The sequence below is a fragment of the Cryptococcus neoformans genome, chromosome 2, assembly GCF_000149385.1.
Source record: "Cryptococcus neoformans var. neoformans B-3501A chromosome 2, whole genome shotgun sequence".
NCBI classification, from domain to species: domain Eukaryota; kingdom Fungi; phylum Basidiomycota; class Tremellomycetes; order Tremellales; family Cryptococcaceae; genus Cryptococcus; species Cryptococcus deneoformans.
Genome location: NC_009178.1, coordinates 838,960 through 857,479, shown reverse-complemented (window position 1 = coordinate 857,479; position 18,520 = coordinate 838,960). Strand labels below are relative to the sequence as shown.

The 18,520-nt window shown below is 48.3% G+C and overlaps 5 protein-coding genes across 5 annotated transcripts in view; 3 read left to right on the top strand and 2 right to left on the bottom strand.

Annotated features, from left to right (window-relative positions):
- CNBB3040 (hypothetical protein) overlaps positions 1-1,297 on the bottom strand; it is a gene marked incomplete at both ends in the record, with an annotated part of 4,902 nt that extends 3,605 nt beyond the window's left edge. The window contains 7 exons of the mRNA XM_771979.1: positions 1-31; positions 81-194; positions 246-365; positions 416-584; positions 648-839; positions 896-1,185; positions 1,244-1,297. The exon at positions 1-31 is cut by the window's left edge and continues 141 nt beyond it. Of these exons, the coding sequence (XP_777072.1) occupies positions 1-31; positions 81-194; positions 246-365; positions 416-584; positions 648-839; positions 896-1,185; positions 1,244-1,297 (970 nt within the window). The remainder of the gene's footprint in view (positions 32-80; positions 195-245; positions 366-415; positions 585-647; positions 840-895; positions 1,186-1,243) is intronic.
- An 837-nt stretch (positions 1,298-2,134) lies between these two features.
- On the top strand, positions 2,135-5,951 carry CNBB3030 (hypothetical protein; the record flags this gene model as incomplete). The annotated part of the gene is made up of 17 exons (XM_771978.1): positions 2,135-2,279; positions 2,334-2,341; positions 2,391-2,524; positions 2,576-3,586; positions 3,642-3,704; positions 3,759-3,829; positions 3,883-3,933; positions 3,988-4,226; positions 4,276-4,295; positions 4,350-4,489; positions 4,542-4,664; positions 4,720-4,789; positions 4,831-4,984; positions 5,034-5,070; positions 5,122-5,241; positions 5,294-5,720; positions 5,774-5,951. The coding sequence occupies 17 exons, from the start codon at positions 2,135-2,137 to the stop codon at positions 5,949-5,951; spliced, it is 2,991 nt and encodes a 996-aa protein (XP_777071.1).
- An 880-nt stretch (positions 5,952-6,831) lies between these two features.
- On the top strand, positions 6,832-8,930 carry CNBB3020 (hypothetical protein; the record flags this gene model as incomplete). The annotated part of the gene is made up of 10 exons (XM_771977.1): positions 6,832-7,010; positions 7,128-7,163; positions 7,293-7,399; positions 7,459-7,564; positions 7,615-7,774; positions 7,825-8,034; positions 8,085-8,143; positions 8,203-8,240; positions 8,299-8,781; positions 8,842-8,930. The coding sequence occupies 10 exons, from the start codon at positions 6,832-6,834 to the stop codon at positions 8,928-8,930; spliced, it is 1,467 nt and encodes a 488-aa protein (XP_777070.1).
- A 1,557-nt stretch (positions 8,931-10,487) lies between these two features.
- On the top strand, positions 10,488-12,411 carry CNBB3010 (hypothetical protein; the record flags this gene model as incomplete). The annotated part of the gene is made up of 5 exons (XM_771976.1): positions 10,488-10,918; positions 10,975-11,778; positions 11,829-11,902; positions 11,956-12,263; positions 12,316-12,411. 5 exons carry the CDS (start codon positions 10,488-10,490, stop codon positions 12,409-12,411), a joined length of 1,713 nt encoding a protein of 570 aa, XP_777069.1.
- Positions 12,412-16,166: 3,755 nt separating this feature from the next.
- Positions 16,167-18,156, bottom strand: CNBB3000 (hypothetical protein; the record flags this gene model as incomplete). Its single annotated transcript, XM_771975.1, has 7 exons — positions 16,167-16,439; positions 16,489-16,921; positions 16,978-17,289; positions 17,342-17,481; positions 17,531-17,620; positions 17,674-17,965; positions 18,029-18,156. 7 exons carry the CDS (start codon positions 18,154-18,156, stop codon positions 16,167-16,169), a joined length of 1,668 nt encoding a protein of 555 aa, XP_777068.1.
- Positions 18,157-18,520: the final 364 nt, after the last annotated feature.

Genomic DNA, 18,520 nt, shown 5'->3' with positions numbered 1-18,520 from the left:
TCTGGGTATCTATGGCCACTAGCTCGGGTTTCTGTTTCGAGAATCAGCCGCGAACGGTGGACGTTGATCTGTAAACGCACTTTGTCTTCAAAAACCTTTTCCGCTTTCTTGAGATTTGCTTCGCGTTTCTTGACATTCAACTGTGCTTTGGCTTGCTCTCTCTTGACATCAGACAAATTGCTGTCGGCTTCACTCTACATGGCCGTCAGTGCCCATTCATGATAATTGACACTTGAAATGCTTACACTGGCGGCTCTGAATTCAGCTAGGCGATCGTTTGCTTCCTCGACCTTCTGGGTAGACTGGCTAATCTTGTTGGCAAGGTGATATAATTTCCACAATATGAGGCGTTGTGTCAAGGCGTCCTATACCACGCGTTAGTCCCGCGCTAACAGTGAGCATAGTACACGCTCACCTTGGAGTCGTTAAGCCTTTCCCATTGTTTGATCTCCTCTTGTTGCTCTCTAAAATGTTTGGCTTCAGTGAGCATGCTCCTTTTCTTCGCATAATTCGTTGAGGACGCCTCCGTGGCCTTTTCCTGGGCAGCCTTAGCAGCTTCATAAGACGGCGCCAAGTCAAGGGAACTGATCGTTATTGAGCACATATACTTGGTGGCTGTATTTCCACTGCTTTGGAATTTTACTTACCCGCTTATCCGGTCAATCAAGCGAGCAAGAGCTTTACTGTCCTGACTAGCCACTCCTTCAACATCACCTTGGAATACCAAAAAGTTTTTTGCCTTAACAAGGATATTGAATTTGGCAAGTTGAGCATTGTAGTCTTTCCAAGCAACAGACCTTCCATCCAGAAAATACGAGGAGGAACCCGACATAGACACACTGCACATATTCGTCAATCTGCCAAGGCCATTTAATAATTAAAAAAGGCGACGAACCTGCGGCGAAAGGTCCATTCTTTACCAGCATCGTCCATATAAACTGCCATTACCCAGGCAGACCTTGCATCGCTTGAATTGTCCCCACTTTCACTCTGTGTCTGGGTTTCACTCTCGGCTTCCTGAGTTGCAGCTCTCCTCCCACGATAGATCAAATCTTTAAGCTGGGTTGATCGGAGCTGCGCTGATTTGACTCCTAGAACAAAAGAGATGGCATCCATCAAATTGGACTTGCCAGCACCGTTTGGACCTATGATAGAGACGAAGGGAACATCGCCAAACGAGATGACCTGATTACGAGAGCCGATCAGCGTTCGGAAAACGACCCCGAAGAGATGTCATAAATACCTGTTTTTCTCGATACGACTTGAAGTTGTAGAGCTCCAACCGTTGGAGCGGCATATTGGTAGATTATGAATTTGGTGGGGGGAAGAATATATGGAGCGCCAGTGGGAGGAATAGGATGAAAGACTGGAACACGAGACCGGCGGACGTGTTTCGGGTTCGTGCGTGGCTGTTGGAATTAATGTCCTTGCGGTTGACGCGACTGGTGTGATCTGGCTCAAAACGCGTAGGCAGGTCGTCGTGGGCCTAACTCCCGACAGGTGTCAGGTACCTGGCGGGCCTAACGGATGAGGGGATAGTGGTTCGGATTCGGAGCTTCGGACCGAAAGCAGCCTAGAAGAACAGGGTCAGTGGCGGCTGTGATTCGCTGGGATGCGTTGGAAGCAGCAAAGTTACGCCGCCAGTCGCTAACCACTGGCCGCAACAACCTTCCCCACATTCGTTCCAGCGTCCCCCCCCCACCCCATTCGAGCCACTGATAGCTTTTCCTCTTCTGCCTATACTTCCTGCACGGGCCTCTTTCCTATCATCCACGCCTCCTTTCCTTTTTACTCTATTCGACCCATCTTCATCCCCCGTGACTTCAGCAATCGTCAGTCACGCCGCCAGGCTATACGTACACCTTATCATCGATAGCCTAATTTAGTAGTGCTTTTTATACTCACCTTTTTGTGTTTGGTGGCGCAGATTTCAAGTCCCATTCATCAATTATCAATATTCGCCATCCATCTTTCAATCCAGTAATAGCTCCTCCAGGCCCGGATATCAAAAATTTTGAAACGAAAGATTGTCCATCTCAGCTCTTTCCATTCAGCCCATCCCACTCAACTCATACTGTTCCAGTTATAGAACATTCGGACGTATTGTCAACCAGTCGTTGGCGCTACCATCCCCATGAAGCCAGACACGGACAACGACGGGGACTATTCCCACGACGAGACGGATTTCGACACAAGAAAAGAGAGTGGGCGAAATGGCAAGGGTAAGGACGACGGCAAGGATGGCAAAGAGAAAAGGGGCACGATCAATCGGGTGAATAGTGAGTCTTTTTACGAAACTGACTTCTCCTGCGTTGCTGACCAGTAACCAATAGGAGCTTGTGTAGGTTGATACGTTTGACGGCCATTCCATGATGCTAATTTTACCGCAGAACAACTGTCGGCGAATGAAGATGCGCTGTGTAGGAGCCGATGAGCCACCATGTAAACGTTGCAGGAACAGCGGTTTGGAATGTATCATGGAGAAACCTGGTAAATCGACCATTGGAGGGGAGCCTGGAGAAGAGTATGTGGAATCATTTAAAGGTTCATCCACAGGATCTGACTGTCGCTGTAGTCGCATACGATCGTTAGAGAGCCAGGTGTCTTCAATCCAAAATACACTTTCCGACTTGGTCACCACTCTCCGTGCCGGTATTTCCTCTGGTGCATCGAATGCGTCGGGCCAGACACCTGTGGGTGTGAGCACCACCACTCCTGATTATGCGCCCCCTATGGGTGGTATACATATCCCTGGAACGGTGTCCAGCTTAGTTTTGAACTCCTCTCTTTCTCCTTCAGTACCTTCGGGCACTGTCGATCCAACTGCACATTTCCGCCATTCATCAGTAGGTACTCCAGCAAGTACCTACATGGGTCCACCCACTTCCACAGGGTTCGTTCACCATCAAAATTCAGCCGACCCATTTCGTCCGTACACATCAAACTCTCGAGTCCAGCCTATCGGATTGACTCATACGACTCAAAATTCGGATAGCCCAGCTCCACCGCGCTTCCCTCCGGCGCTTGATGAAGCATCACGACGACAAAATGTTTCTGCGATCCCTACCAATAATGCTGCATGGCATTCGCCTGCTCCAAGCCGAAATGAGGGTCCCAAACACCCCACACGCCACATGTCCCTCCCTCCGTCTCGTGCGGGCTCCATGGGCCCACCTGACATCTTTGGCGCCGAGGAAATCATCAATCCATTGGGAGAGATGTCCAACATGGCGGGACTGGTAGAGGCTGCTGTCGAGCGTGCAAGGGAAGAGCAGGCTGCTCAAACGACAGGCAAGGCGCCAACACCTGCTGATCCTGGATCTGGAAAGCGAGGAGCGGCGGATATGGAAAGGGGCCCGTCATTAGATAATAACGAAGGATCATCCAAGAAAGCAAGATTGGCGTCCCCACCTCCTGCATCACCGCCTCCCCTAGGCCCAACAGTGATAGAGACACAAAATCTTCCTCCGAGGGCTATCCTGCCAGGCCTATGGCCAATTGCGAAAAGATTACATCAACATGCTTATCCGGACGTAGTCACTGCCGGCTATGTCACCGAGGAAGAGGGTAGAGAGTTGATGAAAGTGTAGGCTTTTTTTTTATACTTTTTTTGAGGGCCGCTAACTAGAGCCTTTCTTTAGCTTCTATTCCGGATCGTCTAATTTTATCCCGTGTTACGACCCTGCAGTCGATACTTGGGAATCGTGAGTGTCAATTCTCACGGATTGAAGGAATACACGCTAAAGAGGGCCGGATAGTCTCCGTGTTCGCTCTCCATTCTCCATAACTGCAATTGTCTGGGTGGGAGCTAGAGTCAGGGATGGTGGTGGTACGTCCGCATTTACGATTTTCTTACCGTTCTTTTGCTGATCAATTTTTCAGGTCCACATAGTGAAGTTCAAAAGGCTTGTCTCGCCCATGCTGAACGCCTAGGTACGTATTTGACAAAGCAAGGGAAACTCTAGGGCTGATGTACTCCTCACATAGCAAAAGGCACCCTCTTCCATCCTGTGCACCGTATCGAAGCCGTCCAGAGCATGATCCTTGTTTCTGCTTTTCAAGATAATGGATGGTTACCTGGAGGTCATGCCGTAAGGATGGCAGTTGACATGGGGATCAATAGATCTTTTATCCATCTTTTGAGGACAGGTATGGGGAAGGGAAAATCGAAGGAGGAGTTGGAGCAGGAGAGGACATTAGTGGTACACTCAAGAGTCTGGTTTGGGGTGAGTGTCGTTTCCTTGTAGTCATGATGCTCGCTGACCTGAGTTTCAGTTATATTTGATGGAACATCAGTACGGCTATTGCTTCGCCCTTGGAATGTACTATATTTACTGACGAGCTTCTAGGATGGCATACGGTTCAGGACGACCTGCAATCATAAGGGAAGACGAAACTATCCACCAATGCAGACGTCTTCTCGATCATCCACTATCCATTACCTCTGATGCGAGACTTGTTTCAACAGTCGAATTGACTGCACTGCGCTGTAAGTGCAGCGCGGTCCTGCTTCTGCTTGATATCGCTGATGGTTTTTGCAGCCCCCTTGCATATTGAGCTCACTGCAGCGCCAGATCTTCCCATTGCCGAGAGTACATTGCGCAGGTTGAAACAAGCAAATCAAGACTTTGACGCATGGGAGAGGTATTGGGATAGGATCCTGAGTGCGTAGCAAGGACCGTCACCGTACTCTTGACGCTGATCGTTTATTGCGCACAGCCGATCGTTTTGCAAAGAGCAAGGGCGACTTTTTCCGAGAGTCTCTCATAATTCAGCGTCAATATGCCGAGTAGGTTATAGTTTTCGTAAGGTTCTCTCTTGGACGCTAAGAAAGAGCTGCAGGCTTTTCGTTAATTCCCAATTACTCCGGGGAATCAAAGAACCGTCTGACGTTGTTGGTATGCCCGAAGAAAAGCGAGCTTTGGCCATTCGGGCTATGAGAAATGCTCAAAAGTGTCTAGATATTTGTTTACATGGCGAAAACGTATGTGTGCCGACTTTTAGGAACTATACTTTATGTCTGATTGTTTTAGTATCGCAATGGTTTGCGCTACGCAGTGCATTACACTCGTGAGTCACGAGGTTAGGGGGTAAGTTGAACTGGACTAACGGGATCAATAGACGTCTGCGCTGCCTTTGCAGCCTCTTTTTTAATACGTATCGCTAGACTGTTTCCCTATGAGTTGAATCTGAAGAAAACAGCAAAAGATATCGAAGAGCTTGCTTGCATATTATCAGAGAGTTAGTCAATCGATCAAATCTGTCATATGCGTCTGAAATGACGCCTTTTTAGTTCCTGCTGGTCGCTACGCCCGCTCTCTTCGACTTATCCTTCGAAAAGCTCGTCGACAAAAGGTAATACCGGCTCCGAGCGTGATATCTTCCCCCAACAGACTCAATGTTCCTTTACCTGGGGGACATCCCGGTAAGACAGGTGACGCATCAGGCGCTTCTGGAATCACTGCATTCTCTCCTTCGCAGCTGGTCAATCCCTCTTTCTACCCCGCAGCCAGCCCTGCTACTTCAGTTGCTGCAGGAGCCAACGTAAACTCCGCTCAGGCGCATATATCACCCAATTCTTCAATGCTGCTAAATGCAACTAACCAGATTATCAACGACTCCCCCTCGTCAGTTGAATTATTCGAATTCGATTCCTTGTTCGCACATGAGACAATGGAAAAGGCAGGAATTCCACTTGGAGAAAACGACCAGTTACCCTTGTGAGCTTTGCCTGTCCCTTTCACATGTGCATTGTAACTCATGTATATCCAAGGTTCTTGGACGGTCAGTCCCTCGGTGGATCGGCTGCTCCGACCGACACAGCACCCTACGTGGGACTTGAACAGTTTTTCATGCCTCAGGACGTTGACAGTAGGCTAGTTGATCCGTCCCTGCGGACTGAAGACCAACAGGCACAGAGCAGCGGTATGCCGATGGACGTTTGGTGGTAGAAGGGATAACGATGAGGATATTGAGAGCAACTCGTCTCGCAAGGGAGAACAACTTGAAAGAACTAATTTTCGACTTTACATTATTCATTCCGGATTGTGAGGTGGTCCGAAACGCTGTGTATTAATAACTTTCTTTCTTGGGAATTTTTATTTAATGATGTAGTCATTGCATGCGTATAAATATGAATGGTCAAGGGGAGATACATGGACAAGCAATAAGTCACTGCGGATCTTGGCAACATTATTCAACCGGCAACGACGAAAGAACAGGTATGCATGTCGATGTAGTTTTATACTGCGCTGATGGCGATGGTGGTGATGGGAGTTGGATGACGGAGAAGCCGGTAATTAATGAGCTGCAATATTAATTTTATTTCTTAGTTACTAATTAATTAACATTTTTTGGCCTATAACTGCCACACAGCCATTGCCGCCGGCGTACACGTGGAAGAAACCGGACGGACTCGGTGATGTTGCTGTTCCAGCAGGCGGGAAAGGGGATTTCCGCACGTGGCGGGCCCTGTGGACGTCATCAGCTTTGGCAGAAGTCCCTTTGGACCGATACCCTGGTCCCGTTTCTCCTCTCGCTGGCGCCCGACTCTTTCCATCGATTCTTTGCTCTTGGTTTTGTTACACACGTCTCTATATCCGCAATTCCGCCTTCGCTCCATACATCCTCGCCATTCTCGCCTCCATTCCCTCAACCACAGCCTCCAAAAACCCTCTATCACTGTATATCTTTCACTTCATCTTGTCACATATCTTGTCTACATCTCTTCCTTTGTGGATCCCGTAGCTCATCTCAACTGTCATCTTCAACAAACCCACATACGCATCTCGATTTCTATACCATCCACCAGAGCCTCGAAATAACGCCACTATGACCCTCCCCGAAGTTTGCAAGCAATTTGAACCTTATTTCATCTTGGACGATGCGAAGCTCGTCGATATCGTCAAGCACTTCCGTAAGGAGATGGAGGAAGGTCTTGCGAGCTATGGAAAAGACATGGCTATGATTCCTACTTTCGTTACTGGCGTTCCAGATGGTACTGAGGAAGGGTGAGTCTTTAGCGTTACTACGGCGATTAGGGAATGGAGACAAGAAACTTTCGCTTTTCATGTTGGAAAAAAAAAGTTTGCTCGCTATAGAATGATCAGCTGATGTTTTTTTGGCAGCGTATTCTTGGCTTTGGATCTGGGAGGCACCAATTTGTAAGTCATTGCAGTACATGGCTTTTTTGAATCACGCCAATCATCGTCCCTTTTCGTGATGCTGTTGGAAGGCCGATCGTGGACGGAGGCTGATTAACTGAATTTCTCCTGATGCCCGTTCAATAATAGACGCGTCTGTTTGATTCTTCTGCAAGGCCACAACCAATTCAAGATCAAACAGCAAAAGTATAAAGTATCAGAGGAGCTTAAAACGGGCCAGGCGCGGGTGCTCTTTGGTGAGTAAATGTTTAGGTGTAATTTCTGAATCAGAGTATCTAATGGTGGAGAGTTGCAGATTACATTGCAGAATCTGTCGATAACTTCCTTACCGAAGTTGAGAGTCACGAAGATATTGCTATACCCGCCACCGGCGAGCCAATGCATCTTGGGTTTACCTTTAGGTGCGTTGCGTCCGCCGAGGAACCTTATCTCAAGCTGATGCACATCGCAGTTTCCCTGTGGAACAAACTGCTATTGACGCGGGCAAATTACTTACATGGACCAAGGGCTTCAACACGAAGAACGCTATCGGCCACGATGTCGTTCGTCTTTTACAAGACGCTTTCGACCGCAAGCACATGCATGTCCGATGCAGTGCATTGGTTAATGACGTAAGTACCATCTTTCCTTCCATAACTTCAGCTCACAATACATCGTACAGACTGTGGGCACCCTTCTTTCCCGCTCATATCAGAGTGGTCCTGCTCTCATCGGTGCCATTTTTGGCACTGGTACAAATGGTGCCTATATCGACAAGACACGAACCATCAGCAAGTTGGGCAAAGAAAAAATTGAGGACGCCGAAGAGGGCGGCGAGCATGCTGGAGAATTTATGGTCGTCAACATGGAATGGGGAGCGTTTGACAACAAGGTCTGTGTAGTGCCCTTGTGATCAATAGACTAGGGGTTGACACAAAGCAGAGGCAGTGCCTACCTATCTCCCTTTTTGATAATAAACTGGACCGAGAAAGCATAAACCCGTGAGTTGGGCCATTTTTTCAAGTCAAAAAGATTATGCTAATCACTTTACATCATGCAGGCGGAAGCAAGCTTTCGAGAAACTGGTGTCTGGCATGTGTAAGCCCATGTTTCAAATAAAACGTCGTCCTTTTTAGGCCGCTGACATTGTCAACAGACCTAGGTGAAATCACTCGTAACATGCTTCTCTACATGATTGATTCCTCTCTCCTCTTCGGGGGTCACTCCAGTGAGATTATCAACACGCATTATGGCTTCGACACTTCTTTCGTCTCTGGTATTGAAGGAATCTCTTCTCCCGAGGAGGTAAAAAAGTTAATCGTCAAGGAACTCAAGGTTGACCCAAAGCACGTTACGGATAAGTGTCCCGAGATTGTTCAGTGGGCGGTACGATTGGTTTCCGACCGAGCTTGCAAGCTTGCCGCCTGCGCTATTGCAGCTGTTGTCCTTCATACAGGCAATGACAAGGCTCCAGAGGGTGAGGAAGACAAGGGTGTGGATGTTGGTGTGGATGGCAGTGTTGCCGAGTTCTTACCCATGTTTAGTGAGAGGGTGATGGCCGCATTGAAGGCTATTCTCGGTGAGAAGAGTGCGGCAAGGGTGAAGTTGGGACTGGCCAAGGATGGGAGTGGTGTCGGTGGTAAGTTGCCACGAGGATTTCTAGTCACTCAGTGCAAGTAGTCGCTTACGGGAAACGCAGCGGCTCTCACTGCACTCCAGGCCAAGAAGGCATTAGATCGGCGATCAGACAGGTCAATGAAGTTCGTCCCTGGCGAACGTGGACCTTAAAATAAGACACCTAGCAACTTTTTGTACCGTACCTTACTTTATCTACCTGTTTCGCTCGCGCATGTGTGAATATGTGTCGTTTCGGCCTTTATTTTGGCGTTGTGAGAAGTAGCAAACCAAAGATGGAGATCATCTGTCATCTTGAGCCTGGAATACCGCTGATGCCATATTTTCTGATGCATTAGCTTGTCAAACATTCCTGTTTGAATAGTGCATATGGTAATGCTAATGTACAACTGTGACGAGACAAAAAGAGAGCAGCAGAGAAGATTATAACGCGTGAAGCTTTCTAACGGGGAGGAATTTGACCGGATAGCGCTTGAGGTAGGGCCAAGGGGGGACTGTAGCCTAATTTGATAGTTAGCTTGAGGATTTCAGAGTGGGTACAAGTCCCAGCTTACAATAATAAGTACAGCAAAACCAGCTGCGAAACTTTCCACGCCCAGCAAGACCGAGCCACTAAGATAGGATAAGACGAACGACAGCGCCTGGCAATTTGCTGTACAGTAAGTGCTCATTCGTGGGCTGTCTGTTGCGGGAGGTTACTCACGGTAAGGACAATGAATGTGGTTTGAGTGTAAGAAGTGACGAGCTGCTGAGATTGCGGATCCTGTAGGAAAATGAGTGAGCTGTCGGACTGATATCGTGATAGGCTTACGATTCGGCCCTCGAGAGTTCTTTGTATGAGGGGTGGGAGGTGATTCATATTGGGATAGGCGGCGAGGTGCTATCGACTGCTTTCTTAGCGGATATGCTAAGACCGTCAACTGCTGAGCTTGGGCAACAGAAGAAGAGAGGAGATCAACATCGGTATCCGCCGCCTTGTTCCCGCTAAATAATAACGAGAAGGCACAACAAGTATGACCTCAGACGGGAGCAATTGGATGGTGCCACAGTCGGCGATTCGAGCTGCCGGTGCCCGGAGGCTGCTAGCTGGACGGGAAGTTACGTGATCTCGGAACTTGACGTCATTATATTACTCGCTGGGCCGCCTTGCTGATCTCGTCGTCATATCTCTCCTGCTATATAACTCCACTCTGACATCTTTTCATCTCTCCCCTTCAATCTCAAAACGCACGGTTCCCCACCCCAAACGATCTTCCACACATCCCACGTCTACTACAACTCATCGCGCGTTTCACATAGCCCATCACGGCGTCCGAAGCAGTACAGCTAGGCCTCGTCGGCCTTCTCACTAGGCCAGTGATCAAAGCAGTCTTCCCCTCGGAGCGTGCACTCTCAACTTCGACCCACGAACAGGCCAAGGACAAGTCCGTCCAGGCAGCAGAAACTTCTCCTGTATCAACCGGCGCTACTTCTGAGCTCTCTGATACTCAGTGGTCTCCCACGAGTCCCGGGCCACCTGTCTTGCAATCGACAGCTGTCATTTCACAAGGCGATTCAGCGCCTGGCCATTCCATTCAAGAGACAGCCGAAGCCTCATCACCACCGTTGACATTCCCGGAACCCACCTTGCGAAGAGATCTTGCTGCAACGAATCCGGATCTCGGTGCCGTTTCCACCACTGCCAAAGAAACTCAGATCTCTGAACAACCAATGGATAGACGTTCTAATAGAGCCCTCGACGCATCCGCACAACGACCGTCCAGTATTACCTCCGCTACCCCCCAGCCCGTAACCCCAGTGACCGAGACTAATAACATGGCAATCGTCCCGGCCAACTCTGAGAATGATACTCTACTTGCCAACAGGGCAGCGGGTATCAACCTCAACGAGAGGCCAGCCAGCCGAACCACTCGCCGCAGCTCCCGTGCCAATGGAATTAAACCAGGGGCTGGACAAGGAGTTTGGGACCTCGAAGACGGAGAGACTAACGGAGGTAAGGGAGCGTCTGATTACGTTGAGGATGGAGATAGGACCTCTGTGAACCGTGGTGAGAACGGTACCAACCCTGGGCTGGAATCTGTTCTGAATGCGGACCCCAAGGACTTTAGAGACGAGACATACGGTGATACTGAAAGACCTGCGTCAGTGTTCCTCTGAATCTGGTGGTTGGTTGTCTTGTACTGACAGTTGTGGTTAGCATGAATTTGCGCCCTTCTAGATCTTATGTCAAACCTGTTCCTATCGTCACGACTTACGAGCCTCAACTCCCCGATGGCGCATCTGCCAAGCGAAGGTCGGTTGCAGGATCTACACGGGCTCCCAGTTACAAACGTGCACCTTCTCGTGCCGCCTCCATTGACAACGAGGCTGCACAGAAGCCCATGAGCCCTAGGCGTGAAGCTTCCAAGGCTGGCTCCGTCCATTCTAACACCTATGCTGCCGATATGGGTCCTAACGGCTATGATAATCAACCTCCTCGTCCTGTTTCCAGGACCGCCTCTGCACGCAACCGCCACTTTGACCAGGCTGGGGCTGCTGGAGTTGGCGCTGCAGCCGGAGGACTTGCTGTTGGTGAATTTATCTCTCAGCAGCGTCAGCAAGAGCTTCAAGGAGGCAATTCGAGGCATAATAGTGGAGTCGCCTTGCAGGATGGCGGACCTGTACCTCGTGCCACGACCTTTGAGGAGCCTTCCGACAATCAGCAAGGTGCTGCACGAACTTTATCTCCTCGTCCTCAATCCTCCTTTGGTCATCGTCCCCAGCCTCAACTCCTGGCAATCAATGAAGGCCAGGGTGATTATCAGCCGCAGGATGGTAGGGATTCTAGAGCGGGTGTCCTCGGTAGGAACGGTACAGTCATGAGTCGAGCCAATACTCTGGGAAGGAACGGGAATTTGTCGAGAGGTGCCAATGGAGGAACAGTTGGAAGCCGAAAAGGTGCTTTCGGTAGGGGTGCGGGCGCTAGCATCGGCACTCAGCCTGAGGAGGTCCTGGGCAGAGAGTAAGTTATTTCATTCATTCGCCGGGTGCAAATCTAATCTCATAATGTAGTGACATCCATACTCGTGCGGAACTTTCAGAAAGAATTCTGGATGATGCCACTCTTCATCGCCTTTCCACCATGGGTACGTAGTATGAATATCTTTGCTTGATTGGTATCGACTAACTTTGGCTTTAGAGAAGAAGGATGCTCGTCGCTTGACGAAGATCATCAAAAAGGAAGCTAAGACTGAAGCACAAGCCGTTCAAGCCTCTATCAAGGAGCTCGAGCGCCTTTGCAGCCTTCAGAAGGAGGCCGCTAATGCTGAACGCAAGTCTCAGCTTCGTCTTACCAAATGGACTACCAAAGAACACAAAGCCAGGATGCGATTCTTAAAGGAGAAAGAGAGGTATGAAAAGATTGAAGGCGAGTTGAGGAATGCCGAGAATGATTTCGAGGAGCGAAGGGATCATGCGGCCGGGTTGACGGCCCAGGTGGCTGAAAAGGTAAGCCGTGCCGCGGCCAAGCATCTCGCAGACGCTGACCAATTCCTCCTAGACACAAGATCTTGATGATCTGCGAGCTCAGAAAGCTGCGGACGATCGTGAGCGAGAAGTCAAGATCTTGGCCCTCAAGAACCCTGCCCATAGTTAACTGCAGTTCGTATCAGTTGTCAACCAGTAAGAGTGTGTGGAAGGGAAAGACAAATCTACATCTTTATATATCTACATTTTAATAATCCAAAGTAGTTCGCGTAATCGTTTCATAGTGAAGTTCTCAGCGGTAGGGAGTCAAGATTGGCGTCGGCGGCAAGTAATCTGTGTACACGAGCATGAAGTTTTTGCACCCCTGTTAAGGCCATATAAAATAGCCCGTTTCAAATATAAAATTCATGTCGCAACTTATTAGTTTTGACTTGTCTTGTTGGTCTTAACTTGCAGTTTGGATGGATAAAATTACGTAATCAATGGGTGACACGACTTTCGTTCAGTAGTGGAAAAGTTGATATATGCATCGAGAGGTTGGTGGTTTTGACATATTTATGCAGGGCACGTAACTAAGAATCTAAGACTGACCTTACTAGCTAATTTTGCCCGTTTTTCACCTTTCTTAGCTAGCTGCCAATATTAAAAAGTTAGCTAATTCCCCATACAAACCTTAAAAAAACTAAGTCAGGTCTTAACTTTTATATTTGAAACGGGCTTATAATAAATAAGTACTGAAACCGTAACTTCTTTTGCGAGACCTCCGTCCGGTAGTATAAAAGTCCGTCGGACTTCTTCGTCATCCTCCAATGCGAAGTGATCGTCTTGAATATACAATTTGTCCAGATGTAAAATATGGAAATCGCTTTCCGCCATTTACCCCAATCTAGCATCCATTCTGTCTGTTCTCCTTTCTATGGTGCTGTCCAGTGTCCCCTCAGCGTCCTATTCATGACCTATTTCATGTCACTTATCGCACTTGAGGGCTCCCCTCTTGATACTTGAGCATGTTGGGAACCACCATCGCCGGCATGGTACTTCAGTTGAAGTACGCTCTTCGACATCCACATCACTTGCGTCGGAGGAATCGTCACCCCTCTCTGCATCTTCATTGTTATTGGCAATCGGTGAACATGGTTGTGGTATCTCATTATCTCTTTGCCCTGGTGAATGATGATGTGAGCCGATCGTTTTATTCTCGTGCTCAGCTACATCGCCCAAAGTTCATATGAGAGTCGTATAAGACTCAAAATCTCTTGTCCGGAAGCTTCACGAAACATCATTGGAAGAACCTCTGGTTGACTGAAGGTCTTGTTGGATAAACGTGAAAAAAGCTTCTGAAGACCCAGTACTATCGATGCTAGGAAGAGGCATACTGCTTGGAATTGGAGCTGAGTAATTTCTCTCTCGGATGACATAATAGCGTATGTAGTGGGATTCGGCGAAATCGAAATCCAATACGTTCCCACTGCTCAGCAGCGAGGGGACGTCCTCACAAAGGCACTTGGTGGAGCCGCGATCAGCGCATTGAAGCTCAAGGAAGTTCAAGACGGTTTGGAAAGCAAGGACGCCAGTGCCGATAAGATGGGAAGAACCTTGCAGGAGGTGGATGAGTAGATAAAAGAAGGAGAAGAAGGGACATGTTCGTTCAAGTGTGCGGTACGTATTCCTTGCCTTACGCGTCCTCTCCTATCTCTCACACAGTTCGCCGCCGTCTCAGCATTACGCTCGGAGGGGGGAGCCTACCAAGAGGACCCTCATATGCTACGCTGACGTCGATTGGGCTAATTGCAAGGACATTGTCAACTCTTGAAAGAGAGGCCCATATTGAAGAGCGTGTTAAAACTGCCAGGGCGTTTTAAAAGACCCCAAGGCTTAGAATTAGTCCATAGTGACTTTTTGTACCGCTCCTGCCTCATCCTGAAATGACGATTTAGCAGGGGATGTAAGGTCCTTCTATAATTGATGATGGATACTTGGGCCCTTCAGCGAGATGGAACTGGGAATACCATCCATGTTCTTCCTGGTGGTAAATCAGAATGAAATGGAGCGGTAAAAAGTGGCGGCTTTTCTCGCTGATAGTTGAGATTTCTTTTACTTCCACGGGTTTCCAGTATCATAGTAGATCTCGCGGCCGCTGCTAGGTTCTATTTCAGAGCTTGGATGGTATAGCCGCGACTTCAACCACTGTAGGGCGATTGTATCGACGACGGTCATGTTGTTTCGGGTTTAGTAGGCGTGATGAGCAGATTTGCCTACAACGGAAACGTTAGATATACTATACAGCTGAGAAGTAAATTGTACTTACATGACTCAGGCTCTCGTTGCAGTCTTCCTTCATTGTTAGGAGCTATTTGATATAAGGATCTGCACGCGGCGACATCTGCTCAAGCCGTCTGAGAATTGCCGATCACAGTAGTTGAAGACGTCTCAGTTCAATCGACTCTAAATGCCTTTACCTTTTTCAGGAGAGGTGCATGCATTGAACCGTGGACGTGGAAAACGTCGCCAAGAATGGGCCTTGCCTGAAGTCGTGCCTGATGATCTGAAATTGTCCTTATCACCTTACGCTCTTCTGTCGGCGGCGGCGTCTTTATTATTATGCTCCGAAGCGCAGCTATCCAAACGAGTCCGCTCTCCATCCCTCTGCATCTAAACGCCGCCGTGGTCCACAGCCACAACCTCGAGGTCGACCCTTTCAGCTGCGCTTACGAGACAGCCGCGCTTACGACTCTTCAACTGCTCTTACGCAGTCATTCGATCAGCCCCCAACTTCCTCCAGTAAGTCCCGTCCCTGGCGGTGACGTTCCTCAAGCTTTAATTACAGCCCCTGGAACCAAATAACAGCAATCGCCATAATTTGGGTGCCTGCAATGTATTATGCCAAAATAAATGTTGCCCTAGGTATTGGATAGAGGACGAACGAGCATGCTAAAGGCACAACTGGCGGTGGCGAATGCTCTTCAGCTACTAAATAACCCAAGGTTCAATACACGCTGTGCCAGTGGCGCTGTACAGCAGCTAGCTACCTCCGTCCACTGATCCTGAACCTGAACTCTACGAGCTTTTGACCACTAATTCGGAAGATACTTCTCCTCTCTAACCAATCAGACCTACCGCGTTTTTGGATGATAAGTTTATTAGGTTGGGTGGTTTGTTGGACGGTACATGTGATTCATATGTAGGTACTGCTATGACGAACGACGGGTCAGAATGTCGCTTTGTGTAGTTTGAAGGAGTGCGCAACTTATTGTAAGAGAGAGGGTTTCGGTAGTTTACTTGTTGAGATAGGAGGTGTAGATGGATATATGTGTTGGGACTCGGGCCCGTTGTGCATGTCATGTGACATATGCTGCCGGTAAAGTCAAGACGTTTGCCACCAACGACAACGCTCTTACTAGCAAATCCACAGTTAAGTGAATATGTTATAAAGTTCCTTCAGTCTCTGTAACTTACCTATTTTGGAGGGGACTCCAGTCAAACAGGACTTCGTGAGCTGCACTTTCTTGGTGAGGAACGATTCGGATGCATCGTTGAGAATGACGGGTTTTAGTGAATCTGAAACTGTCTACCAATGGCGAACTCAATCGACGATTGAGGCTGTGAAAAACGTCTTCGCAAGCTTTGCCGCAAAAGCGTCTCAAGTCGACAACGGAACTTATCTTTTGCCTATGGGCAACGCGCCTTTTAATAATCATGCAGAGAAGGTTTAGAAAAATGGTAGAAAGCATCTCTTACAGACGTTCTGGCTTTATGGGTTGAGAATTTCCTATACAGTTATTCCAACTCATGGCGAATTCTGAGGGCTTCCTCACATCAGAAAACATCATACATGGGATGCACTGTAATTAAAAACTGTTCATAATAATAGTGTCCCTTCAAATTGTATACATATGACAAAATAGGAATACCTGGACCGATTACTTAAACTTGCTCCAACATCTCTGACTGTGATAACACAGGTCCAACTTTCGCTTTCTCATTCTGGTCAAGCCCATGTGTACCCTGGGCAGCTTCAGCTGCAAACGTGGTATGGGGTTTCCAACCCGCTGAGCGTCTGGGGCTCCCGCATTCTTCCATCATCCTATCAACCTGTTCCAGAGTGAGGCCCTTGGTCTCCCATACAAAGAGATAGGCGTAGATAAAGCAGAGAATACAGGTTGAACCCCAAAGGAAAAAGACTTTTGAACCGAGGTTCTAAGGAAGTGTCAGCTTCAAGTAAAACGTCTTGCCGAAAAACACTCACAGCCTCGTCAGTTCCAACAAGATAAGGAGTAATGACGGCGATAATACAGTTCCATAGCCAGTTAGAGGCGGTGGAGAGACCAACACCTCGCGCTCTGATAGGCAATGGGAAAATTTCACCAATAGAAACCCAAGCGCCTGGACCCCAAGTTGACGCGAAGAAGAAGACGTAAATGCAAATGAAGGAGATCTGCACCTTAACGACTGTAGTGTCTCCAGGCTTGGCGACACCGATGATACCGACAATGAACTCGCAGATAAGCATACCGAGGGCACCATAGATAAGAAGGGGTCGTCGACCAAATCGCTCGATAGTCCAGAAGGACACAGGTGTGGAGCAGACGTTGACTAAAGTAGTGATGAGAGAAATCAAGAAGGGGTTCGAGATAGTCCCAAGGTCGGTGAAGAAGGTGGTTCCAAAGTAGAAGATGAAGCTGGACATCACTGTCAGTAAATTTATTATAAAGGACACAGAAAAGCGCAAACTCACTTGACACCAGTCCATTGCTGCATCATTTGCATGGAAATACCGAGAAGGGTTCGACGAAGGTTAGAACCAGGGTTGCGAATACCACCAGTGAAACAGGCAGCCCAAGAGGAGAGGTAAGTCACATTGGGAGTAAGCTCAGTCTCGTACTCGTGATTGGCCACAATTTCGGCGATTTCATCCTTGATGTAATCAGAGTCCACAGGTTGACCTCGGACTCGAGACAGTGCCTTTCTTGCCTGTTCGATCTTGCCGGCCTTGACATACCAACGAGGAGACTCTGGAAGCAAAAGGAGACCACCACCGAGGATAAGACTAAGGTGGAAATCAGCATTGTTTTCGATGGAATGGAAGGAAAGACACTGACGCCCAGGCAAACTGAATGGCGATGGGGATACGGTATGACCCGCTATCGGTCCGGTTCTGAGTTGCGTAACATACACAAGAGGAAAGAAGAAGACCAATAGTGATGCAAAACTGGTAACCCGAGACAATAGCACCTCGAACCTTTAAAAAATGAGCTGGGTGCAATAAATTACGTTTATAATGAGCATACCTTTCGAGGAGCGATCTCCGACATGTAGAGAATGATGATCGCTGAAATGAAACCGACACCAAACCCAGCGATGAGACGACCGGCCACCAGCTGCGGAATTGGTCAGAACCTCGAACACTCAACTATCGTACGAATTAACTCACCAAGCCGAGGCCAGTTGAAGCAGTCTGCAGACAGCAACCAACGATAAATACACAACAACCAGAAACGATAGTAATCCTTCGACCGAAGTAGTCGGCAAGGTCACCAGCGATGATCGCACCAAAGAACGTTCCGGCAGAAAGAATGGAAGTGATCAAAGACTTCTCCCAAGCTGGCAGAGTGAAGGCATCTTTGGTCGCCTGATCCGCATCGGCGCCAGGAATAGGAAGACCCGTCATCATGTTGATGAAGTAATTCATACCCAACACGCCGTTCATGTAACCAGAATCGAAGCTACCGACAAGAAAATCAAAGCTAGTCAGTTCCCGAAGTGAAAGAAATTGGGTCACGACTTACCCGAAAAAGATACCACCGAAAGAGGCAAAGACACAAAGGAGATAAGCCTTAACAGTCACAGGAGCCTCCACCCGCTCGGGGCTGAGAGGCGCCGAGAGGACGCCAGGACCACCAGGCACTGATATCATAGTTAGTAAGACTGCAACAATGAATATAAGAGAAACACCCACTAATGTTTGAGTGTTTAGTAGTTGTGTTGTAGAGTGTGAATTAAAAGAAGGAAAATGTGTTCTCCCACTGAAGTATTTTTCACGGTGTAGGAGATGGAAGTCGTGAGGAGTGGCAGTCTCCGATGTGAGTTTGTTGCTGAGGTGGGAATGAAATTACAATGCATTGTTGGCCCCCTTTTATAGACGTGCGGAAACGGAACTCAATTCACAAGACTGTACGAATTATGCCCATCGTACGTTGTTTGATGGGAAAGAACCAGGCTCGACGGCAAAAAAAACAACATGCGGAAAGGGCGGAAAGGGCGGAAAAGGCGATCGTGCC